The sequence below is a fragment of the Colias eurytheme genome, chromosome 2, assembly GCF_061535395.1.
Source record: "Colias eurytheme isolate Ceu_HAF_F1 chromosome 2, ilColEury1 Martin Lab GWU primary, whole genome shotgun sequence".
Classification (NCBI taxonomy): domain Eukaryota; kingdom Metazoa; phylum Arthropoda; class Insecta; order Lepidoptera; family Pieridae; genus Colias; species Colias eurytheme.
The window spans coordinates 11,415,526-11,438,498 of NC_142981.1; the positions used below are offsets into that span (position 1 = coordinate 11,415,526).

General features: G+C 31.8%; 3 protein-coding genes across 4 annotated transcripts; 1 reads left to right on the forward strand and 2 right to left on the reverse strand.

The window, feature by feature from the left end:
• Nucleotides 1–1,201: 1,201 nt before the first annotated feature.
• LOC149910691 (caspase drICE-like) lies at nucleotides 1,202–5,782 on the reverse strand. Its single transcript, XM_090116030.1, has 6 exons — nucleotides 5,682–5,782; nucleotides 5,057–5,182; nucleotides 4,666–4,802; nucleotides 2,166–2,341; nucleotides 1,781–1,895; nucleotides 1,202–1,438 (listed from the first exon to the last, which is right to left on the reverse strand). The coding sequence occupies exons 1-6, from the start codon at nucleotides 5,738–5,740 to the stop codon at nucleotides 1,215–1,217; spliced, it is 837 nt and encodes a 278-aa protein (XP_089972156.1). The 5' UTR covers nucleotides 5,741–5,782; the 3' UTR covers nucleotides 1,202–1,214.
• Nucleotides 5,783–5,936: 154 nt separating this feature from the next.
• On the reverse strand, nucleotides 5,937–8,263 carry LOC149910692 (protein asteroid-like). Its single transcript, XM_090116041.1, has one exon. The coding sequence runs from the start codon at nucleotides 8,168–8,170 to the stop codon at nucleotides 5,969–5,971; it is 2,202 nt and encodes a 733-aa protein (XP_089972167.1). The 5' UTR covers nucleotides 8,171–8,263; the 3' UTR covers nucleotides 5,937–5,968.
• Nucleotides 8,264–8,569: 306 nt separating this feature from the next.
• LOC149910693 (la protein homolog) lies at nucleotides 8,570–22,656 on the forward strand. 2 transcript variants are annotated; one of them, XM_090116069.1, is made up of 7 exons: nucleotides 8,570–8,736; nucleotides 8,824–8,959; nucleotides 9,359–9,525; nucleotides 10,119–10,379; nucleotides 11,071–11,214; nucleotides 11,946–12,057; nucleotides 21,706–22,656. In XM_090116069.1, the coding sequence occupies exons 2-7, from the start codon at nucleotides 8,839–8,841 to the stop codon at nucleotides 22,041–22,043; spliced, it is 1,143 nt and encodes a 380-aa protein (XP_089972195.1). In that variant the 5' UTR covers nucleotides 8,570–8,736; nucleotides 8,824–8,838; the 3' UTR covers nucleotides 22,044–22,656. The 2 variants fall into 2 exon arrangements, with proteins under 2 accessions (XP_089972195.1, XP_089972201.1); XM_090116075.1 differs by having other exon boundaries at nucleotides 8,831–8,959.
• The last annotated feature ends 317 nt before the right edge of the window (nucleotides 22,657–22,973 follow it).

Sequence of the window (22,973 nt, forward strand, 5' to 3'; positions counted from 1 at the left end):
ATTGTTCTTCCACAGAGGTGTTGTTTTACTCATTGCAAAAAAGCAGTAGGTATCCATAATCCATAACTTTTACCAAAAATACGAAAATAATGTTATAACTTATAAAGATAAGGTAGTTAGTATAACTTTAATGTGAATAAAACGGTTTTTTTTTAACTTAATCGTTTATTATTTTATCATTAATGACATAAATAATGACTGAAAGTAAGAAATCGAAGTAAGAAATATTACATTTAATAACAAGTTAATAACCTAAGAGCATTAATTAATAACAGACTGAGATTAGTTATGATAAAAACTTTTTTTTATTCAAAAATTATTTTGTAGTTATTTACATATTTATTAAAAAAACAATAGGTACTTGCGATGTAATAAATTATCAAAAAGTTAGCCAATGGAAATTTATAAAACTATTTTCGAAAAAAAAATATTGAAATTTTTTATTCATTATTATCCATACATTTATTAAAATTGTATCCGACAGTATTTATGTCGCAAAAAGTAAATTGTTCGATAAAAACTTTGTACGTTTCAAGTAAGTACCTAAGTTTTTTTTTTCTTGAATTTACAAATGTTTAAATATTAATATTTTCCAACATTAAAATTGATTAAGTGCTTAATTTTCTTCTTATTTTACGTCACACTAAATTCAAAATGGCGTCCTACATGTCACAATTTGGCGCGAATTTTACACAATCAGAATTTATAATAGTTTTCAGGCCAATTGCACGCCTCATAAGCGAAGCGTTGAGGTGGGTACTACTGTCACTTCGCGCAAAACATCTGATTTTTCAAACTTAAAATGTCTTTATGTATCATACATTGCACTTGTAAGATAATACATACACACACATATTAAGAAAAAACACTATTTTTAACGTTCATGATATTTTTGATGTCATTTTTGTTATTTAAACTAGTTAAAAAACAGTTTAAAAAAGTTCTGTCTTGGACGTCCGTGTGTCTGTATGTGCGGATCCTTTTTCTTGTTAACACGATAGCGACCGAAATACTTTACTAATCGAGTCTTTTTTTTTCTCTTACGCTTGAGTATGCTCAGGAATAGAACCCTTTCATTTTTCAGGGTCTGATTCGATGTGGTTTAATTGTTATTAAATAAACAAAAATAATAATTAATAAATATTTATTAAAAAAAAATTATGAGGCGTGCACTTTTGGATTTTCCAAATTATTTTTTATTAACTTTATCCACTCTATAACTTCAGAAGTTTGGTCAAAGTGTATCGTGTTTCTGGCATTTGTCGTTTATCATGGTGTTCCAGCCTCCTCGGTGAATATGTCGATCTATGGTGCGCTACTCTGTTATGGAGCATTGTTACCAAATGTAGCAGATCCCATTGTTCGTGGTAAGAAACTATTATATCGCAGAGGTCTTGAATCATAAATGACCCGTTGATATCCCGGTAACTGAGGTAATCTGAAAAAAAAAAATTTATAGATGTCAATTCGAACTATGTTATTTTTTTATAGTTACGCACAAATAGTGAGTTAAGTACTGAACGAAAATTATAATAACAAATAATAAACTGTAATACAAATAAAAAATATTACTGTATCTAGAAATAGTACTTAGGTACAGATAATAAACATTTTTTTAAACTACTCAGAAGCTAATAGACGATTTATAAAAGCTAATAGACGATTTATAAAAGTATACGACGATTTATATAGATATTTTAACCTCATGAAACTAAGAAGAAATTATGCAGGTAAATACAGATATAAAAAAACTTCATTTATAAAAAGTACCCTCAATTACCTTCAACGGTCGAGTAGAGTACTAAGAAATCCGAATGAGTCGGCACAACGTACGAAACGCCTGAGCTATCCAGTTCTACTCGTCTTCCACTATCTGCTTTATTGCCCCTACATGCCTGAAATATCCTTAAGTACATAATTGAAAGCAATAATACCTACGTACTTAGGAACACTTCTTTAACACGAAGTTTAAAATTCAACAAACAATTTTTAGTTAACGTTTAGCTCAGAAAGTGAATGAATATAAACGAAAAGAAACCTTCCACCGTACCACTATTATTCAAAATCAACATCCCTTAATAATTTAAATGGGCAATTTCAATAATTTTCAAAAGAGCAAGTCCAATTTTCTAAATAATTATTGATCTTGATCACTTTCCACCCACCTGAACGAATAAAACTTTAGGCTTAGCAACCAGTGAAGCGTGGCCATGCTCCAACAAAACCAGTACGTCCTTCAGAAGGTATGGTCTGTCAGCTGCATGCAACTCCCCGCCAGAGTCGCCATGTGTGAGGAACGCGAAGAAAATACATGATGTTTGTTTATGGTCCTTTTTGCTGACTGTAACGATTTCCTTCATTTTAAACCAGTCCTAAGTCTTATTTATTTAGTGATCAATCGTATCTTAATCGTTTTATTGTGAAGGCTATACTATTATACTATACATATACATATAATATTCAGATAAAATGTTGTAAAAATATAACCGAGAAAAAACACATTATAACTTAGGTTCTAAAATGTGATACATAAATAATAAAATATTCTATACTTATTACTTACCACTTATTTTACGTCGACCCTAAAAATATACCTAGTTACCAGACTACCAGATTGTAATCTGACCTTAGGTACGAACCTCGTGTGACCCAAAAACTTAAAAAATTACTCCTAAGTAACTATAATTCTCACATAATTTAGTGAACAAAAAAAATATAAAATATTACCAAACATTTTTCGATGGAATAATTATGTGAATTGTAGTTAACTCTTGGACTATAAAATTATTACGCCTTTACAATATTATATCTTTAACGTTTTACTGTTTTTATATGATTTTCATGTTCATTTTCAGCTTTATTAAGTCATTAACCAAATGATAATAAATTAATGAATAGTTCGTTGTACCTACACATGAATGAGAGATTTTAAAACAATTGTAGGCATAAAACAAAAATATTTTTTCTTTTTTTATTCGCTTTAAAAAAACTTAAGGTAACGGCACCAGTCGTGGACAAGCATCCAGTAATGGACAAAATAAATATTAAATTTAAATATTAAGACCAAAATTAACGTTATATAATTTGGCAATACTTAAAATAAAAGTTTGGTTCATAAGCTATCAAAATACGACATTTCATCTTATTCGGCCAAAATGTTTGAAGATGGCAGAACGTTATGTTTAGTTGCTGCGACTCGTTTCGAAGAAATCCGTTTTTACTAAGAAAATCCTTAAGGAAGTGAGGACACAATTTTGTTCAAAAGAATTTTTGTATAAATTTCAGCAAAATTTGATATTACTTTTATTTATAGTAGTTAAGTGTACGAAATATTACACGATTTAGTATCATGATAGGTTATGTTGTTTAAATAAAATTCATCAGTGTCCATAACTGGATTTAATTCTATGAATATATCCATTTATGGACATATGTCGAAAATAAACTTTTTTTAAAGGTATTAATTACATGCGCTTTTCTGTATTGTCTTTTCTTTCTGATTAATAATATACCTATCACGACCATTTCAAACAAAGGGTTCCAATATTGTACAACAATTGTCCATGACTGGATTTGCTTTGGTTCCTATAATGGACAGTGATATTTTTTGTTAAAATTACACTAATGGGTCCAACAACATAATATCTATCTAAACATGAAGAATATATTTTAGAACAATGGGTCATTATGTGCTGTGCGACTCTTTCTCGGCTTCATTCTCTATCACTGCGTAGAGAAGTCGCATACTTATGCGTATTGTAACGCATCTATCATAGAGAATTCTCTGATGAACTGTTTGGATCGTTGTCTGCTGCTAAATTCCACCACCATATAGCACACACGCTTAAATTTCATCCACACCATCTTGACAACAGTTTAAAAAAAGCTTTTTGCCTCGTGCTACAATTTGTAATCCATATCGATGGACCGATCAGATTAAGGCTGCTGGCGGATTCAGATTGGCGATTCACTTCACGAGTGTAGCGGAATGCCAGAAAACAGAGAGATATGGCGTAACATCGTGAAGCGGGTAACATCTACCCCCCTAGAGTGATATGACGAAGAAGAAGAAGTCCCAAAATGGATGGAATGGCAGTACTTTTTTTAGTTATATTTTTCATCCCTGACTTATTGAGAAAAAAAACCATATTGGTGTTTCTTAACGGACATAACTCGTATTTAACGATGCATTTGTCCAATTTTTGCCTAGAAAATGGAAATTAAGACTGTTTTAAATATTATAAGTATGCAAAATAATTAATAAGTACTATTTTTTATAAATACATCCCCGATTTATTGTATTCCAATCATCATTTTCAAGATTCTATTGATAACTATAAGTCTTCTCCAAGTGTAAATAACTGGAGAAACGACATTAGGTACAGTCCATAAATGGGTGTTCATAACTGGATGTTGTCCAAAACTGGGTGTCCATCATTAGATTTTTCACTGTCCAACACTGGTGCAAAAAAGTGGTTTTTTAATTTATAAATAACTTCATTATTTATGCATTGTAATCTTTTTTCTAACATTGGTTACGTTAAACTAACATAGAACTAAAGGTATAACTAAACAATATCCAATAAAGTTAAAAAACCTACGAGAAATTTGTAAAAAACTTCAATTTTTTCCTTAATCTGTACAAGACTGGTGCCGTTACGTTACTGTCCGCAACTTTTTCCATAATTTCCGCGTGTTCCTTGTCATTGTAGGTCGTTACTAGAAATCCTAGGTTTTGGAATACCTCCGTAAGCCTACTTACATCCTTTTGTGTTCCTTCTCGTGTGCTGGGACGTGAATTACTAAAATAAACTACAGATTATAATACATATTACAAATCGAAAATTATATTGATATTTAACTCGTGTTTAACTCTCAATTATAATATCATCTTCTTTCGCGGAATAAGCGCGAGTCAAGTCGATTAAATAATTAAAATAATACAAAGAAAGACTTTATTCAAGAGAACCAGTTACTAATTCTGTTATTTATTTTTTACAAGATTTTTTTTTATTTTTTTATTTAGTTAGATACTTATAGTTACTTAGTTACTTACTTAAAATATCGTGTTTTCTTGTACATGTAATGATTGAAAATGTACAAATATTTCTCTCCACTCATATCATAGTACCGATCGTTAGGATTAAATATCGGTGCCGTCCGTCTTATCTCATCGATATGGCTGGAAAAATGCAATATTTTTCCAAAAATTAAAAAAAAAACTATTTTAATTTATCTAAAAAGAATATCATTAGAAATTAAAATACTTGTAAACTCAATCCTATTTACTCTTCCTCTGAAATGGTTAAATTATAATTTTTTTGTTTATTCAATAGGTCGTTGAGAACGTAGGATACCTGAAATAACTACCTAATCGGGTACCTTAAATTGTCCTGGTATCAATATTTGTCAGCTTACTCAAATAATATGTTATTGGAAACATACAATGAGCATAATAAAGTGTAAAGAATAATTAATTAAATATTTAAAATTTACACATTTCAGTCGTAAGGTACATAGTTGCATACCTATCTTAAAAATATGGTACATTTAGCTATGTATCGACTCGAAAGTTTTTTTTCTAAAACATATTAACTAAGCAAGAGTAAGTAACTAATAATTTAAATTGCATTAAAAAGGATATTTTTTACAATAAAGTAAAAAATAAATAAATACCGAACCTTGAATTTTCAGCATTTAAACCGAAACCGCCAGCATCAGCTACACTTTCGTCAGCCATTTTGACTTTTTATTTTCTATTAAAAATATACACTAACAAAATGTTTTGCAATTCAAGCACTTACTGACTGATATATCCTGTGATAAGTAGATAACAGGTATTCACCGATAAGATGCTTGTCAACTAGCACTAATTTATCTTTATTTTTTTTCAATTTAAAAAAAATCGGGAAAGGGAAAATAATTTAAAAACCGTGTCCAAAATATATAAAAATATTTTATTCAAAAATTATATTATCACCTCTGATTCAAAACCTTTAATTAAGAACGCAATTTCTTCATCCACAGCATTCTTTTTTCTCCTGCGTCTTTTTTTAGTACCTTGAATAAACTGTTTGAAAGTTAATTCCATACTTGTAAATAATCTGTTTAAAATTGAAAATAAACTTTTATAAAAACTAACTACACTTACTGCACCATTTAAATGACTGTGAATAAATGAAATGGGGTCTGTTTCATTCTCAAGTCTCATTGAGACATTATAAACAAAGATCCCATTATAGCACTTAGAATACACAGTACTCTCAAAAGGGCAACCACAAAGAATATTTAAAGAATTTATTTTTTGCAGGCAACACTGAAACTGCGCGAACGCGTGTATTCTGTTCGAATCGTAGCTCTTGGGTTTTTTCCGTATACTGTCATCCAAATCAAAATATTTTAAGAGCACACTGGCTGCAAGTATGCAGTCGTCGTACTGAACTTTATTCTTATTCAGCATTTCTATATCTTCAGCATTGTTAATTGGTTTCTTTTTTAATTCTAGCAACTTTTTCGAAAACTTATTATTAAAATGGAAATGTCCTCTAGCATTTCCCAATTTCTCGTCAATAGCTTCTAGATAAGTGTAACATAAGATCAAACTATGCACTTGTCCTATATGCACTTCACAGTTAGAAATCCACCAAATAATTGATAATGCAAAAAGTTGAAAATTAGACGGCAACAATTGAATAACATCAAAATCTAACTTCGGGAGTTTCTCATTGAAAAACTTATAAAAGTATCCATGTAATTGTTCCTTAGTTAGTTCAGATAGGGGTATATCAAGAGGTCTTGTAATAGACATTTCATTACCGATAACCATTCTTTTATAGTTGCAATCCCTGTCTCTGCTAACATACATAAAGTTTTCAAATGCAAAGTCTGTCAAAATATCGAAAGCATATCTAAGTATAGGTAAAATACAAAGATGAGCGTCGTCTTCTGTATAATTTTCTGCTTGCGGGGAGCAAAAATGTAAGTGATGAGTGTAGAGATTTATAAAGCAGTGGGGTACACGTTTTAACCGTATAATATCTGCAAACCACATGGGCATCTGGTGATAATTTTCTTCTACTACTTCATCATCATCATTGGATTCATCATCATCATCATTTGAGTCATCTTCACTATCTGAAGAATCACTTGTGCTATTTCTTTCATTTTCTGTTGAAAAATCTTCTAAATCCTCAATTTCTTTTACTCTTACATTTTCATTTTCTGCTTTGTTATCATATGATAAATTGAAAAACTTAAGTGATCTGCATTCTTTTTTATAATAACCATTTATGCTTTCATTTATTAAATTTAGTACTTTCTTTTTTTCATATTTCTTAAGTCTGCCTATGATTTTAGTTATAGCCGAGTCTAAGGTTTCACTCTGGAGCCACAAGAAAAGGCCATGTATGCACCTCTGTTGATCATTGTGTCTCTTTTTGCCTTTTGGCATTTTCATCTGGGAAAAGAATTTACGAAACACTTTCTTTTTAACATAGTCATTTCCTAATAATGTTGCCAGTAATGGTAGTAATTCTATATCCAGGCCACCAAAATGCTTAGTTAAGAACTCAACTTTGTAAATTTTGCATTCTAGCGCATAAATTTTTTTATCACCTTCTTCTATAGGTATCGGTTTGATATCTATTGTATTAAATGGAATATATTGAACATTGTAAATAAAGAAATCTGAGTCATAACTGAGCACAGGGCAATCAAGGCATCTCGCTAATGCTGAAATTTCACCATCTGCCTCAAATTCACATACTGTGTACAAAACATTCATTTCATCTAAAACTTCTTTGAAAACATCTCTCAGTAGGAGTGGGAATATTTGAATACTTCCTTGCGTAACTGGATCCAAGCGGGATGCCCCCTTTAGTTTCGATCTAAGTCTGCTATAAGCAGTCCTTAATTTTCTTGTTTCGTAACTGCCATCAAAGATAACGTATGGAGTCACGTTGCACTTTTTCAAACTTTTGAAGAAGGCTTTTACATATGAAGCTATTCGATCATAATCTCCACCGAAAGCAGAAAAAGAATTGGTCGATCTGTAAATCTGAGCACATAGACTATGACCATCAATGACTAAATTGGTATCGTGCAGGTTGTGGTCATGCAAAAAACTATTTGAATTGTAGTTAATATACGTGGTTAAACCCCTTACCCCCATTTTAAAAACTATTTTATTGCTTTATTTTCATTTTTCATCCACATAACCTCAAATTGTAAACATGCTAATCAAATGTCAAAACAAAAATGACAGCACTGACAGCAGATGCCAGATTTTTTTTTCTATTTTTAACCATCGTAGATAACCATAGATGCCAGATTGTCAATATGGTATTGCTAGTCTAAAAGATTATTTAAATTTTTTAATCCTTAAAAAACTGCCATCAAAATCCTTAGATCCACGGATGTGGTATTTATATATAAGCATTTAATAGCCATAAAACATCCTTAGAATTACTTCAATTTATCTAAAATCTACGTAATAAAGACAAATATTTTTTTAAATGGCATTTTTGTCGTACTTGCGTCAAAATTTAATTTTGACAGATGACATTTATTGTACCGCGCCGCCCGCACGTTCCTCAAAATCGCGTGGTTTGTCGTTTGCATATATCCCATGTGGTTTTATATTTTAAATTAAAAATACTTGCAATACATAATATTGTAAGTGCGGGTATTGCAGAATCAACGTAAATATATTCAGATTATTCAATTGGAAAGGAAGAAGTAAGTATCATATCAATGTAAAATATAATAAGCGATTAGCGACGTGCCGCTACGACGAACATGTCATAAATTTTTCATTCACATTAGTTTTCAGCCCCAAAAATGACTGAGGAAAAAGAAATTTCAACTGAGAGTAATGGACAAGAGAACAATGAAAACGGGAACAGCGAGACACCGTCGGATTTGGAAAATAATATCATCCGCCAAATGGAGTACTACTTTGGTTAGTTCAATTTGTTTATACACGTGTCATATATAGTTTACAAGGATACATATGACACCTCACATTATTCACATACATATGATTTAAACATACTATTTCAAAGATGAGTCAACTAGCTCACAGCACAGTCACACAAGCAGTATTCATGTGAAACTAAAACTTTTTATTATTCCAATACTATAGTTCTAACGTAACACATATATTTCATCCTCAAAACTGAAAATGAACATAGTATTATAATTATGATTTTCTCTTTCTGTAAACTAAATGTTTCATACAAAATATTTAAAAAATATCATCATTATTAACTTAATTTACTATAAAAAAAAAATCTTTATTTTGAACAATATGTAACATCAATTTATGTCCTACAATATAAATTTAATTTTACAATTTCAGGTGACGTAAACCTCCCAAGAGACAAGTTTCTCAAAGAACAAGTGAGTCTTGACGATGGTTGGGTGCCTTTAGACGTCATGCTGAAGTTCAACCGACTCTCAAAGCTAACGACAGACCATGAAGTCATTGTTAACGCTATTAATAAGTCACCAACTGGCTTGTTAGAGGTGAGTTTGTTGTATTTATTTATTTCAAGCAACTGCCGCTCATATAAAAATATCCACCTACTATATAAAAGTCACTTAAATAAATATTAAAGCTTATGTATGATGATTGTAGTATTTGTTGGTGTAAGAAAGTTAAAGAATTTAAAAAAAAATGTTCACAAGGCAGGATTCGAACCTGCAACTTTTTGCCATTCCACTTGAAAATTTGTTTGAGTAAGAATTCAGCAAATTGCAAATTAAAAATGAGATGAGAATTGCTTGCCTATATGCTCATCATCAATAATTAATGAAAATCGAGAAATACTAAGTTATATAAAAAAAAACAAAGAAAATGTCAAAAGCATTTAATAGACATAATATATTATCTAAACATATGCTAGTTTTTTTTAAAAGGATAGAAAAAGAACGAAGATAAAATCACGTTTATTAAAGTGAAACTTTTATTACATCGTCTCAAACTTTTTGGTCTATGTAGCGCATGTCGCGTGACGGTCGGCTGCAGAGTAGGTATAAAGCAGTGTTCGGAAAGTTTCACTTTTACCGTGGTTTCATAAAACCACATTTTTTTAATAGCACATCTAAACATTCCCTAGGTGTCAGAAGACAACAAGAAAGTGCGGCGAAACCCAGAAATGCCGCTCCCAGAGATGAACGAAGAAAGACGCAAGGAACTCACAGCACGTACAGTTTACGCTAAGGGTTTTCCCAAAGATTCCACGCTCGATGATATCCTGCAGTTCTTTAAACAACATGAGCTTGTGGAAAATGTTATCATGAGACGCTACCTCGATAAGCAGAGCAAGAAAAAGATGTTCAAGGGATCGGTGTTTGCTACGTTCAAGACTAGGGAACAGGTGTGGTTAATTGATCGTTTGATATTTATTTTTATAGTCATCACATGAGAAAGAAATGAGATTAAAGAATAAAAAAAATATATTATTAATTATAATGATTTAAGAAAAAATATTGTAGAGATTGTGTTATTCATAGCCCACTAGTTACATCACTGCCAGGTATCAACATAATACTTTCAGTATTTTAGTTATGCATAACATATTATATCCATACTGACAAACTATCAAATTTATAACATCGATTAAGAATATTATGCTCTGCAGTTTTACATACATGTATTTTAACTATTAAGGATACTCAGGCAGGTAATTAAACGTCGCCGATTAATAAAGCATCCAGGCTAAAGCAACGGCTCATTTAAATAGGTGGCTGCAACATATGCATTATGCATATTTATAACTCTTAAATAAATCCTACTACTATTATAAAGGCGAAAGTTTGTAAGTATGGATGTATGGATGTTTCTTACTCTTTCACGTAAAAACTACTGAACCGATTACAATGAAATTAAGTACACATATAGAGGGTAACTTGGATTAACACATAGGATAGGTTTTATCCCGGATTTCCCACGGGAACGGGAACTATGCGGGTTTTTCGTTAAAAAACGCGGGCGAAGCCGCGGGCGGAAAGCTAGTAAAATATATAGTCGTGAATATCACTCATAACAATATTGTTCTTCAATTTCAGGCGACAAAATTCGTGGAGACCAAAGGCCTAAAGTACAAGGACACAGAATTACTGCTCTTGTGGCAAGATAACTACCTACAGCAGAAACAAGAAGAATATGCAGCGCTTAAAGAGAAGAAACAGAAGAGAGGCCAGCAAAAAGAGGTAAGTTTATATAAAATCCACTTTGTCCTGAATCTATCCATACTAATATTATAAATGCGAAAGTAACTCTGTCTGTCTGTCTGTTACTCAATCACGCCTTAACTATTGAACCAATTTGCATGAAATTTGGTATGGAGATATTTTGATACCCGAGAAAGGAGGAGGCTACTTTTTATCCCGGGAAAATGACGCAATCCCGGAAATCCCACGGGAACGGGAACTATGCGGGTTTTTCTTTGACTGCGCGGGCGTAGCCGTGGGTGGAAAGCTAGTATATATATATTATATATATAAAACTCAAAGGTGACTGATATAGTGATCTATCAACGCACAGCCCAAACCACTTGACGTATCGGGCTGAAATTTGGCATGCAGGTAGATGTTTGGACGTAGGCATCCACTAAGAAAGGATTTCCCGAAATTCTTGCGGGAACGGGGAAAAACGGAGATGCACGTACAAAGTCGTGGGCGGATGCTAGTGGAATTATAAAAGTAGTCTAAGTTACTCATTATTACATCACCTTTGTCAGTGAAAGTCGCGTAAAAATCGGTCCAGCCGTGCCAGAAATTAGACAAAAACTGTAAAAAATATTATTTTAGGTTCCATACACACACACAATAGCCTGATCGACAATTTGTATAGATTTACTTACATTTAACTTACAGTAACAAAACATTTTGTTGCTAAATTTCAATGGTTTTGAAACATAAATAATAATGTAAATTTACAGGGTAATGAAGAAAAAGACACATTCAAGTTACCAACCGGTACAGTGCTGTTCTTCAATGAGGGCAACGAGACGCTCACCAGAGAAAAGATCAAGGATGCTCTAACCGAATTAGGTAATGTATTAAAGCAAATACATATTACTCTACTTAATATTATTATAAGAAACATAACATTGATATATCAATCAAATATTTTTATTGTCATTATTTTTTGAACTTACTCTAAAGCATAGACTAATATATTCAAGAAGACTTACAATCGCCATAGTAAAAAACGTAACTCATTTCTCAGTTCCCAATTTTGTCGATAGATGTCACTCACAGTAGCATTTGGCATTTTTATAAGCTTTTTTATACGTTTAAGAAATAGATGTCGCCTTAGAGCATTAAGTCGGTTTAATGAAGCTAAGAGATGTCGCTACTAAAAAAATCAATGTGCCAAATAGTATCTTGACGTAAAATATAATACGCAAAAAACGTAAACTATAACGTAAAATATAATATGTAAAATATAATAAAATATAATACGCAAAAAAATATTTTTATTTAAATGTAATTTTTTGCTCTGAATCGCGCAAGCGAAATGTTTTCGCTACAGAGCATATATACAACTTTCCGCCATCAATAATCGGGGCCTTTACGGCCGGCCGGTCGAGTAGACTAGGCTCTCCCTTTTTCGATTGAGGAAATCCACCTCCCTACCTCCACATCATTTTGTTTTAGTTTTAAAGATTTAATAAGCGTAAAATAATACTTTCTTCATTTTTGTATTTTGAGTAAACGTAACACTAATAACGGTTAGTTTGACCAGAGGCGACTCGTGACAAAATTGTATGGGTGTTTAATTAAGTATTGAACTAAAGTCTAAAACAAAGAAAATACAGTAGCGTAGTAAATTCATTACAAAAAAAAAAAAAAAAAATAATATTTATTAGCAAATTTTACATACTTAGTTCACAATTTTGCTCTGCCTTCTGAACTAGGTTAATACCTGTGTCTCAGAAAACAGTGCCTTCCCTTATGAGTTCATACAAGTATTATAAAATACGTAAACAGAATATTCTAGTTACAGATTAATAACAATTAAAGAATAAAAATTACTAGTTAATTATAAATATAATATATATATAATATACTAGCGACCCGCCCCGGCTTCGCACGGGTGCAATGCTGATACTAAATACACTACAGAAAAACTTTAAACGTTGTATATAAAAACATAGCGGCCCGGCCGGCCGGTACCGCTGCAAACGGTACGTCCCGCAATTTTTAAATCTGCAATATCTTCGAAAATATTCACTTAAATCATACGGTGTAAAGGGCCATATAGATCTATATTAAATGAACAATGTATTCAAGGTATTTAATTGGTTATGGATTAATGCTGTATTGGTTTAAATCGCTTCGAAAATTAGCCATTATTTGACGTAAAAAGTAAATGACAAAAAAAAGTTATTGTGGGTAATCCATAAGAGATAGACATATGCCATCGCGGACTTTTCTGTAGACCTTTTCAATGTGTACAATACTTAGTACATTATTTTGATAAAACTCGTAGGGTTCAGCCTGCGTTTGCAATGTAAGCGGAAAAAATGTAATTATTTACGACATCACATTAGAAACCTCAAAAATAACAGTACTTCTCCACGATTTAATGGATGTTATTATACATATAAACCTTCCTCTTGAATCACTCTATCTATTAAAAAAAACCGCATCAAAATCCGTTGTGTAGTTTCAAAGATTTAAGCGTACAAAGGGACATAGGGACATAGGGAAATAGGGACAGAGAATGCGACTTTGTTTTATACTATGTAGTGATGACGATACATGAATAGGCATGACGAAAGATTTTCAAAACCTCTTCCATAATGTGTGTATACGTTTATTAAACAAGAAAAACCCTATATTTCGCTAATATACTTAAATTTAACGAAGATAAAAGCCATTTTTCAAAAAATATTTATTAACTGTGCTAAAACAGCTCACAGGTGTCATGGCGTAGGCGTGACGTCACTCTTACGTAAATACGTAATTATCTGTATGCATAGCGAAGTAAAATTAAACAAATATTTAATTATAAAGTGTTATAGAATCTAATTTCAAAGTTTATAAGTGGTGTGCAGTATTGCAATGTGAATCTACATAAAAATAATACCCAAAAAAAGTGTTAGTAATTGTTTAAAGTGAGAAAATAATATGAAATGATTGTATAAATTTGACGCAGAGAAACCCGAACCACATATTCGTGAATTCGCAATTATATTTCTGATCTAAGTCGATAAAGCATACGTAAAAAAATAGAAAATAAATAAAAATGCGTATTCTCAGCATATTCATAACAACAAAATATACCTGCCGCGAAGTTGTTGTGAGTTGTTTACGTAGACGTGACGTCACGCGTGTTTTAGTCAAAATGGCCGACTGCAGAATTTCAATGTTTTATTTTATTGATAATCTCATTAATCTTAATGTTTTTAATATTTCTAAGTCACTATTTTTAATTTATATATTATACATATTCCCTTAGAAACACTAATTCGAACATTTATGGATACTGTCGTCATGCCTATTGGACAGGTGGATAAGCGTATGTGTGTGTGTATGTGTGTGTGTGTGTGTGTGTGAGAGAGAGTGTGCGTGTGTGTGTATGTGTCAGCAAAAAAAAGCACCACAATAAGGGTGCTATTACAGATTTTTAACAAAAAACGCTATTTTACGGTACAATTTTAACTCAAAGCATGAGAACAAAGTAATATCTTAAATTAAAGATAATAATATATTCAGTTCTACGATCATCTTATAAAAATTGTACGACGTCATACAAAATTGTCGCTGAAATACGATTTTCCCAGCACAATGATCGCATAAAATGCAAAAAAATGGGGTCTAAAACGGTACAATTTTAAGAAAATTAAAAGCCTAATCTATCTTCCTATAAATTATTGAGGGATATATAGTCTTTTATAGATTCTGATAATTTTTTTGTATCTAAATCAAAATTTTATTTCAATTACTAGCTAAATTAAAAATACTTGTCGATTTCTTCATACATTTTGCTCTCGCGAGTCGCGGGTCGTCAGACCGCGCTCAGAAGCGCCACAGAGCAAGTAATATAGTAGAATATAGAGAAGCGCTCTTGGAAGGACGGGTGTATCGCTCCTCGTCCCAAAAACAAAACGAATTAAAAAAAGATTAATGTGCGTGCACTGTCGTTTTCGTGATTTGAAATATTTGATACTTTATAAGAGTAAACTGTATAAGTTTCATATTCCAATAATTATTTGTAACTAGCGGTCCGCCCCGGCTTCGCCCGTGGTACATAATATTTATTTTTTCTCTACATAAAAACCATCCTCGTACTCCAAGGAATATAATAAAAAAAGAATTATCGAAATCGGTTCAGCCGTTCTCGAGTTATGCGCTTACCAACACAATTTGCGATTCATTTTTATATATAAGAAGAAGAAGATATAAAATTATGTTTTAACCCGTGACGCGTCCTACGCACAGTGGGTGTGCGTAACTCAAAATGGACTGTAGCGTTCTGCGCACAAACGCCTGTGCGTAACGCGGCCCGTGACATTGAAGGTCATCAGTAGAGACTTACAAGTGAATGTTTCCAGTATAAAAAATATTTCTCTATGCCTTAAACATTTATAATTCGAATCGACACGACTCCGAGACAGGCAATAGAGACCAAAACCACAAAATAAAAAAAAAAGTGAATCATTGATTGAGTTGCGTCATCGGCCATAGTTTGTGACATTTGTCTTGTTCAACGAATATTTGGATTGTGAATTATGCCGAGAGGAATAATTAGATGAGTGATAATTGAGACGTATATTACTGGAAATTTTACGTAGAATACGTTTATGATATTGGTTTTAGGGATATTTGAAGAATACTCAGTGAAAAAGTGTCTCAACTTTTCAGTGCGGAAGACGCAAAATGGCGCTTTTTTTCTTGTTTGTGAATAATGGAGATTTGTTATTATTCATAGTGAAATACGTTGTGTTAAATGTGTGAAAATATAAGTGAATGTATTTGGCAATCGTGTAGTGATATGAAAACGTGAATATGATCATTTGATGACTCAGCATTATCATGTAAGTGTTAGTATGTAAGCAATTAAAATTAAAACAAAAGAAAATCAATTTTTTATAATTTTATAGAAAAAATATATCGTCATGATTACATTTTTATGCTATAACTAGTTTCTTCCTCTTTCCAAAAATATATAATACATGGCATATAATTATAGAACAATAGGGTAAATAAAATTTTCAAACTCGGTAGTCATAAAAAAAGCTAGATTTCGTGAACTCCCTTGACACTATCGGGATCGGTGCCGGCTGTGCGCCGGACGCGTCACGGGTTAAAAATTACCTTGCCTGAGATGCTCTTTTTTATGGGTTGTTGAATAGATTGGTGGGGTAAAACAATTCAAGATGGCGTCTCTGCGTTTTCCTAGGCTAAAACATCGAAAGGACGTCTGCGAGTGCTCCGCTAAAAATGCCGTTTTGCACTGTCAAGCCTTGCAGAAGCAATTCAAACATGTCGAATATTAAAAAAGATGGAATATTTTCATTTGTGTATATTTTTTTAACGTACATTTCTAATTAAATGCAATTTCTAATAATCGTCGATGTATCGTTTAGCGATATGATCAAGACAAATAATCGAGTCGTTTACTCGATCATTGATGCGGCCCCAATGCCCTATGAGACTATCATGGAAAGAAAATATACAAATTTAATCTTTATGAACTAAGAGATAAAGTTGAATTTAAAACGCGATAATGAACCGCATTCCTTACGAGTTACGAGTCTATCTTTTAGCCCCTTGACCACCGAGCGGCCCGATCGGACCACGGCCCATGACACAATAGATTTTCTATTGTGTCTGTGATTCCGGGGGCTGAGGCATTAAAGAAATACAAATTTAATCTTTATGATCTAAGTTATAAAGTTGAATTTAGAACGCGATATTGAACCGCACTCCCCACGAGACAACTTGGAATGAAATACAAATTTAATCTTTATGAACTTAAGGATAGAGTTGAATTTAAAAACTCGTCGCTTAAAAGGTCATAAATTTTTACGACTTTCGTGACACAAATTATTTTTGTGAATGTGTGATTGTGTTTCAATAGTGTGAGTTACCTTCCCCGCACCAAAATCAGCAGAAAGTTTAGTTAGAACATTTGCCAGCGTACTCCATCCATTACTTAATGATCTAAGACCATGGACCACGTTGCTATGAACTGTTTTTGTCAAAGAATTACTCGAACAATTAGAGCATAAATTTCAACGTAAGATGTATAGGTGCCCGTAGCTGTATTGATGAGTCTCGTACTTAAAAACCGATAGATGCTGGTTCAAATCATTGCCGTACATCCACATTTTTTTTCTTTTTCCGTATTTTATAGTCATATAAATAATACTGTTTACAAGGGAATAATTAAGAAGAAAAAAGATATAGACATTTTTTTTAACAGAAAATAAAGAATATATGTCCGTATTTAAGCAAAAAGGAACCACCCAGCAAAAACGCACTTCTGAGATATTAAAGGATTTACAAAAACATTTGCAGCTCTGTTAGATGAAGTAAAATTAAAATTTATTTTATTTAAATTCATTGATAAATTACTTATTTAAGTATGTGTATATAAATTTGCTCTGAATACTCTTAAACTTTCTAGATAATTAAGAAAATGTGCATGTGGTTCCTTTTAACATTTATCAATTGATAGGTTTTGTCTTATACAAAAAGGAACCACAACCCAGGGATTTAATGATATAAATGAAACTATGTATTTATAATATCGTAATAAAGCTTTAATTAAATAAATATATAAAATAATACTTATATAGGACGTTTATTCGACGTTATCATCAAATTGCATTTCGAAATCCACCGTGTCTAGTCCATCTATGTGGTCTTCTATTGCATCATCACTAATGAGACCGTTATAAAAACTCTGTGCATCTTGTGGAATGAGATGTAATATGGCCTGAATATCGCTAGAAGGTGAAGAAAGCTTCTCCAGAGGCACCGACGTATAAGGTTCTTCGTTATAGCTTCTGTAATAAAAAGAAAAAAAGCTTTAAATCAAAACAAAGCCACGTGGCTTTTATACGTAAGTATATGGCGACAGCAAAATATTATTAGTTCTTATAAAGCCGTGTCTATGACTATGTTGTATGTACATGCGCCATGTACAAAAAACTGGCTAAGTGCGAGTCGGACTCACGCAACGAAGAGTTCTGTACCATTATCTATAAAAACGTCAAAAAAATCACGGTTTATTGTATGGGAGCTTCTTAAATATTTATTTTATTCTGTTTTTTGGTATTTGTTGTTACAGCGGCATCAGAAATACATCATATGAAAATTTCAACTGTCTAACTAGACGGAGGGACAGACAGACGGACAGCGGAGTCTTAGTAATAGGGTCTCGTTTTACCCTTTGGGTACGGAACCCTAAAAATCATATGCAACAGTGGCAACCCTAGCAAAAAATTAAATAAACTTGTTAAAATTTTGAATTTCGCAGGCTAGGGCCTTGTTCCGGTCAAAACAGTGGCCGCGCGAGTTTTAAAATCAAACAAATAATTATATGCACTGAATGATGTGGCTGAATGTACTGTACCTACTGAATCTGAATCTAAACGTATTTTACCAAAATAGTAGGTAGGTACCTAGATCATCGACAGTTATTTTTAAAACAGGGTTTAGTAGTTTCATCTCACAATGACAGATGAATCGTAACAAAATGACTCTTAATTCGACTCGCCTTCGTGAACAACAACATTGTCGTTAAAATACGTAAATCCACAGAGGATTCCTCTTGCACTTACTTAATGAAATATCTTCTTAAAATCACACCACAATCGGGAATGAATCAAAAGTGGATAAAGCGTACCTGCATCTCAGATTCAATAAGTACTTAAATGCATTAAATAAAACTACTTACCCGTTGTATCTTCATTATTATCTTCAGTGTTCGTCTCCAATGCTTTTCTTACCAATTGCTTTTACCATTTTCACATTTAATTTTAAAGGTAATTAACAAAAACAATAGAACTTACTTTGCGGAGGAAAATAACACCGTCACCTTAGACCGTCACGTATTCGAACTACTTCGCTGAATATGTCACCTATATTGACAGATGTTCGACGTTTTTCTTTAAAAATTGGAGTTTTGCACTTTGAGCTATTTAAGCTTAGATCATAAGTATTTAAGTAATGAAATACGTTGTTTAAAGATGAGAAGCATTGTAACAAGTCAAAGCATTTGGTTCCATATAGCGATGATGGCTTTCAGGATGTTTTACAATATTTATTTATGCATAATAGAACCGAATGCTTGTGGTTTTATTTTGCAATAAAAAATTACAATTAAATTATGTATTTATTTTACGCATAACCATACCACAGAAACCTGGTTCCATTTTGTGTATTAAAAATAATTGTTATTAATAGAAATATGTGTAATGTATAATGGTACCAAGTAGGTGTGGATCTGTTTTGTATAAAATGACATGATAGTAATTTCGTTTATTTGTTTGAACAAAGCAGTCCCGTGGTGCTGTGGTTCGGTTTTGCTTAATATGGTATTATTCGTTGTTGCTGGTGGTTCCTTTCTGCTTTTAGTATACCTTGTTTCCAACGTAAAAATCATGTGGTTCTTGTTTGTATAAGAATTTAGACCACTTTTGGATGAGTATTCTTCAATAAAAGCAAAAAACGAAATTTGTCGAGTGGTTCCATTTTGCATAAATACGGACATATATAATATTATATATTATATATACACTACTCTGATCACTATGTCGAATGTTTGTAGTGAGTGTCGAAATCTTATTAAAGGTACTCTCTTCCTTAAGATGCTCCACAATCCTATATAAGTTACTCTATGATGCTCCACCACCGCGTTGCTATGAACTGTATTTATCAAAGAAATACTCGAACAATTTTTGGAGAATGACCACGGGTGGTATCGGTAAAATTTTAGTTGTGCCACGTATTCGTGATATTGTTAATTCCTATTTGTATTTATAATGATCATAATATGTATCAATATTAAGTCTTAATTATACCGGATAAATTGAAATAATAGTAAAAGTTATTCTTTTGAAACATGTATGACCACGTATGGAATCGGTAAAATACTAGTTGTGTCACGTGTTCGTGATATTGTTAATTCCTATTTGTATTTATAATGATCATATTTATCACTATTAAGTCGTAATTATACCGAATAAATAGAAATAAAAGTAAAAGTTTCTGTTTTGACACATATATCTATCTCTCTTGCAAGCGTCCTGCGTCATATGTCATAGTTGAATGAATGTGTTCGACGCATTGTTCGACGTTATTTATTTTGAAATAATGTTTATTACGATTTACTTTTCACATTTGTCTTGTAAATTAAAATATTACCTATGTAATAAATGTAAAACTTAACGTTCATCGTTAGTATAAACCCGATAAAGTATTTTTTTGAAGCGTTGAATAAAACTATTGTTTTATTTTTATTGTCGTGAACTGCGACTTATTTACATAAAAACTTTAATCGTTTCTAAAAGTACTAACATCAAGCTTTAAATTGAGCTATATTTCATCTTGACACAATAAGTTTGATTGCGATACCAAGTGCCATAGTCACTTGGGCAATCTCCTTTCAATGTAAGACGTATAAGTGCCTGTAGCTGTGTTGAGTCTCGTACTTTAAAATCGATAGATGCTGGTTCAAATCATCGCTGTACATCCACATTTTTTTTTCTTTTCCCGTATTTTATGGTCATATAAATAATACTGTTTACAAGGGAATACTTAAGAAGAAAAAAGATATAGAAATTTTTTTTAACAGAAAATAAAGAATATGTATATATAATATAATTATATTATATACACTACTCTGATCACTATGTCGAATGTTTGTAGCGGGTGTCGAAATCGTATTAAAGGTAGGTACTCACTTCCTTAGATGCTCCCTAAAAACTAAAATAATAATTCAAAAACACCGGAGTTTTTAAAACAACGCCCTCTAGATGTAATAATTGAAAATCGATAGTTTGCTGTTTCCTTAGTTCTAAAATTGGTCACTAGGTGGCGCTTTTAAAACTGCAAATTAAATAATAAGCTCAAATCAGAGCGCCATCTAGCAATAAGCTGAAATTACGGGGTACGATCTTTAGTATGACGTTCATCAGTCCTATATATTTATTCGTCCATGCTCTAAAGTATGTTATGTTGCAAAAGTATGTCTTGTTATTTATGAAACACCAGAATTATTTATTTTATGTCTATATTATTTGATAAAGAAATTGCCTACTACAAAAAAACAAATAATTACGTTTTACTGTCCCTACTTTAGATACATAAACAGAAAACATATCTAATTTGCCTATAAGTAATTACAATATCTTTCTTAATATATATAAGTAAATCTCGTGTCACAATGTTTGTCCTCAATGGACTCCTAAACCACTTAACCGATTATAATAAAATTCGCACACCATGTGCAGTTCGATCCAACTTGAGAGATAGGATAGTTTTAATGAAAAAAAAACATAAACATGTAGGTATCACGGGCGACGCAGGGGCGAACCGCTAGTATTTTTATAATGACTTAACTATTTATTTATTTTATTTATTTATTTTTTACATACATAGATTCCTTACAGCTATTTGTATTACAATATTTATAATCTATGTACTTTAATTTTCATAATAATCTGTATAAATTTCCAGGTGCCGAAGTCGCCTACATAGATTTCAAGTCTGGCGACACACAAGGCTGGGTGCGTTTGACAAAAGAAAACGCGGGAAAAGAGTTGGCGGGAAAATTAACCGACGGAAAAGTTAAAATTGATGATTCTGAACTTGTGTTCAAGCTTTTAGAAGGGGATGAAGAAACTGCATACTTAGAAAAGACTGTAGAAGAAATGAGTAAAAGACGCAAAAATATGAAAAACTTTAAGAATAATAAGGGTAATAATAGGGGTAAAAATTTCAAGGGTAAAGGCAGGAAAAGGAAACATGGTAACAATGAGGATGGGCCTCCATCAAAGGTGGCGGCAAATAGTTAATAATATATAAAAATAAATGTATAAACTGTTGATTTGTGTTCGCTTATGATTATATGACAGTGTATCGACGGTGCTTCGAATTAAAACGCATACTATTTGCCTAAATTAAAAAGGCACGTGTTTGATTGTGACGTCAGCAAGATAAATACATACTATTAATTATAAATATAAGAAAAATATTATTGTCCTATTTCTATATTGTAAGAATTTGCTTTGCTTATAAGTTGTGGTGTTTTAACTTTGTTAAAAAAAGTTCTAATTGAGAAATTTTTAAAGAATAGAATCCCGCCTCGTGATCGAATTATTCTATTCTTTAGAAAATTCTCATTCGTAAAGCATTTGAATCCTATAAAACTAAATATCAAAAGGTTGTAATTTTTTAAAATTTATCAAAAGCAGAAATTGTTACAATATAGTCTTGAGACACTACTGTGAAATGATCACTTTGTCAAATAATTAAACTATGTTGATTATTATAATTAGACTATTTCCTTTATATTGATATGTCGCTAATAAAGCGAAAACTAGGTATTAAATACTTATGTAAATTACTATTACTATCCAAGTAGTAAACTTTTGTATTTTTAAGAGCTAAATAAAGTTATTTTCAAAATTGTGTTTTTTTTATTTCAGTAACTTCATCTACTTTTTGTCCTTATAAAACTGGACTAACAATGTCTCATCGTAAAAATGTTATATCTATACTTCTATAACGCTTCTATATTATAGCATAGACCAATATATTATTCGTCCATGATTATAGCTAAAAAAAATTGGAAAATCCAATAGAGAACTCCTCATCAGCGGTTGTTCAATTTTTATTAAAAAAAAGAAAAAAAGTAACTACAGACTTTTCAATCTTTTCATAAAAATGTTAGGACTACATATAGACTACAAGCCCGCATAGGACAAAAATATGGGTCAAATGAA

Bases quoted from the DNA above. Each gene is read 5' to 3' on its own strand.
- LOC149910692 (XM_090116041.1), bottom strand. From the start codon at position 8,170: ATGGGGGTAAGGGGTTTAACCACGTATATTAACTACAATTCAAATAGT.
- LOC149910691 (XM_090116030.1), bottom strand. From the start codon at position 5,740: ATGGCTGACGAAAGTGTAGCTGATGCTGGCGGTTTCGGTTTAAATGCT. The intron at 5,183-5,681 runs GTTCGGTATTTA...GCATTTTTCCAG, and splicing joins TTAAATGCTGAAAATTCAAG to CCATATCGATGAGATAAGAC. The intron at 4,803-5,056 runs GTAAGTAACTAA...AGTTTATTTTAG, and splicing joins AAGAAAACACGATATTTTAA to TAATTCACGTCCCAGCACAC.
- LOC149910693 (XM_090116069.1), top strand. From the start codon at position 8,839: ATGACTGAGGAAAAAGAAATTTCAACTGAGAGTAATGGACAAGAGAAC. The intron at 9,526-10,118 runs GTGAGTTTGTTG...AACATTCCCTAG, and splicing joins CACCAACTGGCTTGTTAGAG to GTGTCAGAAGACAACAAGAA. The intron at 12,058-21,705 runs GTAATGTATTAA...ATAAATTTCCAG, and splicing joins GGATGCTCTAACCGAATTAG to GTGCCGAAGTCGCCTACATA.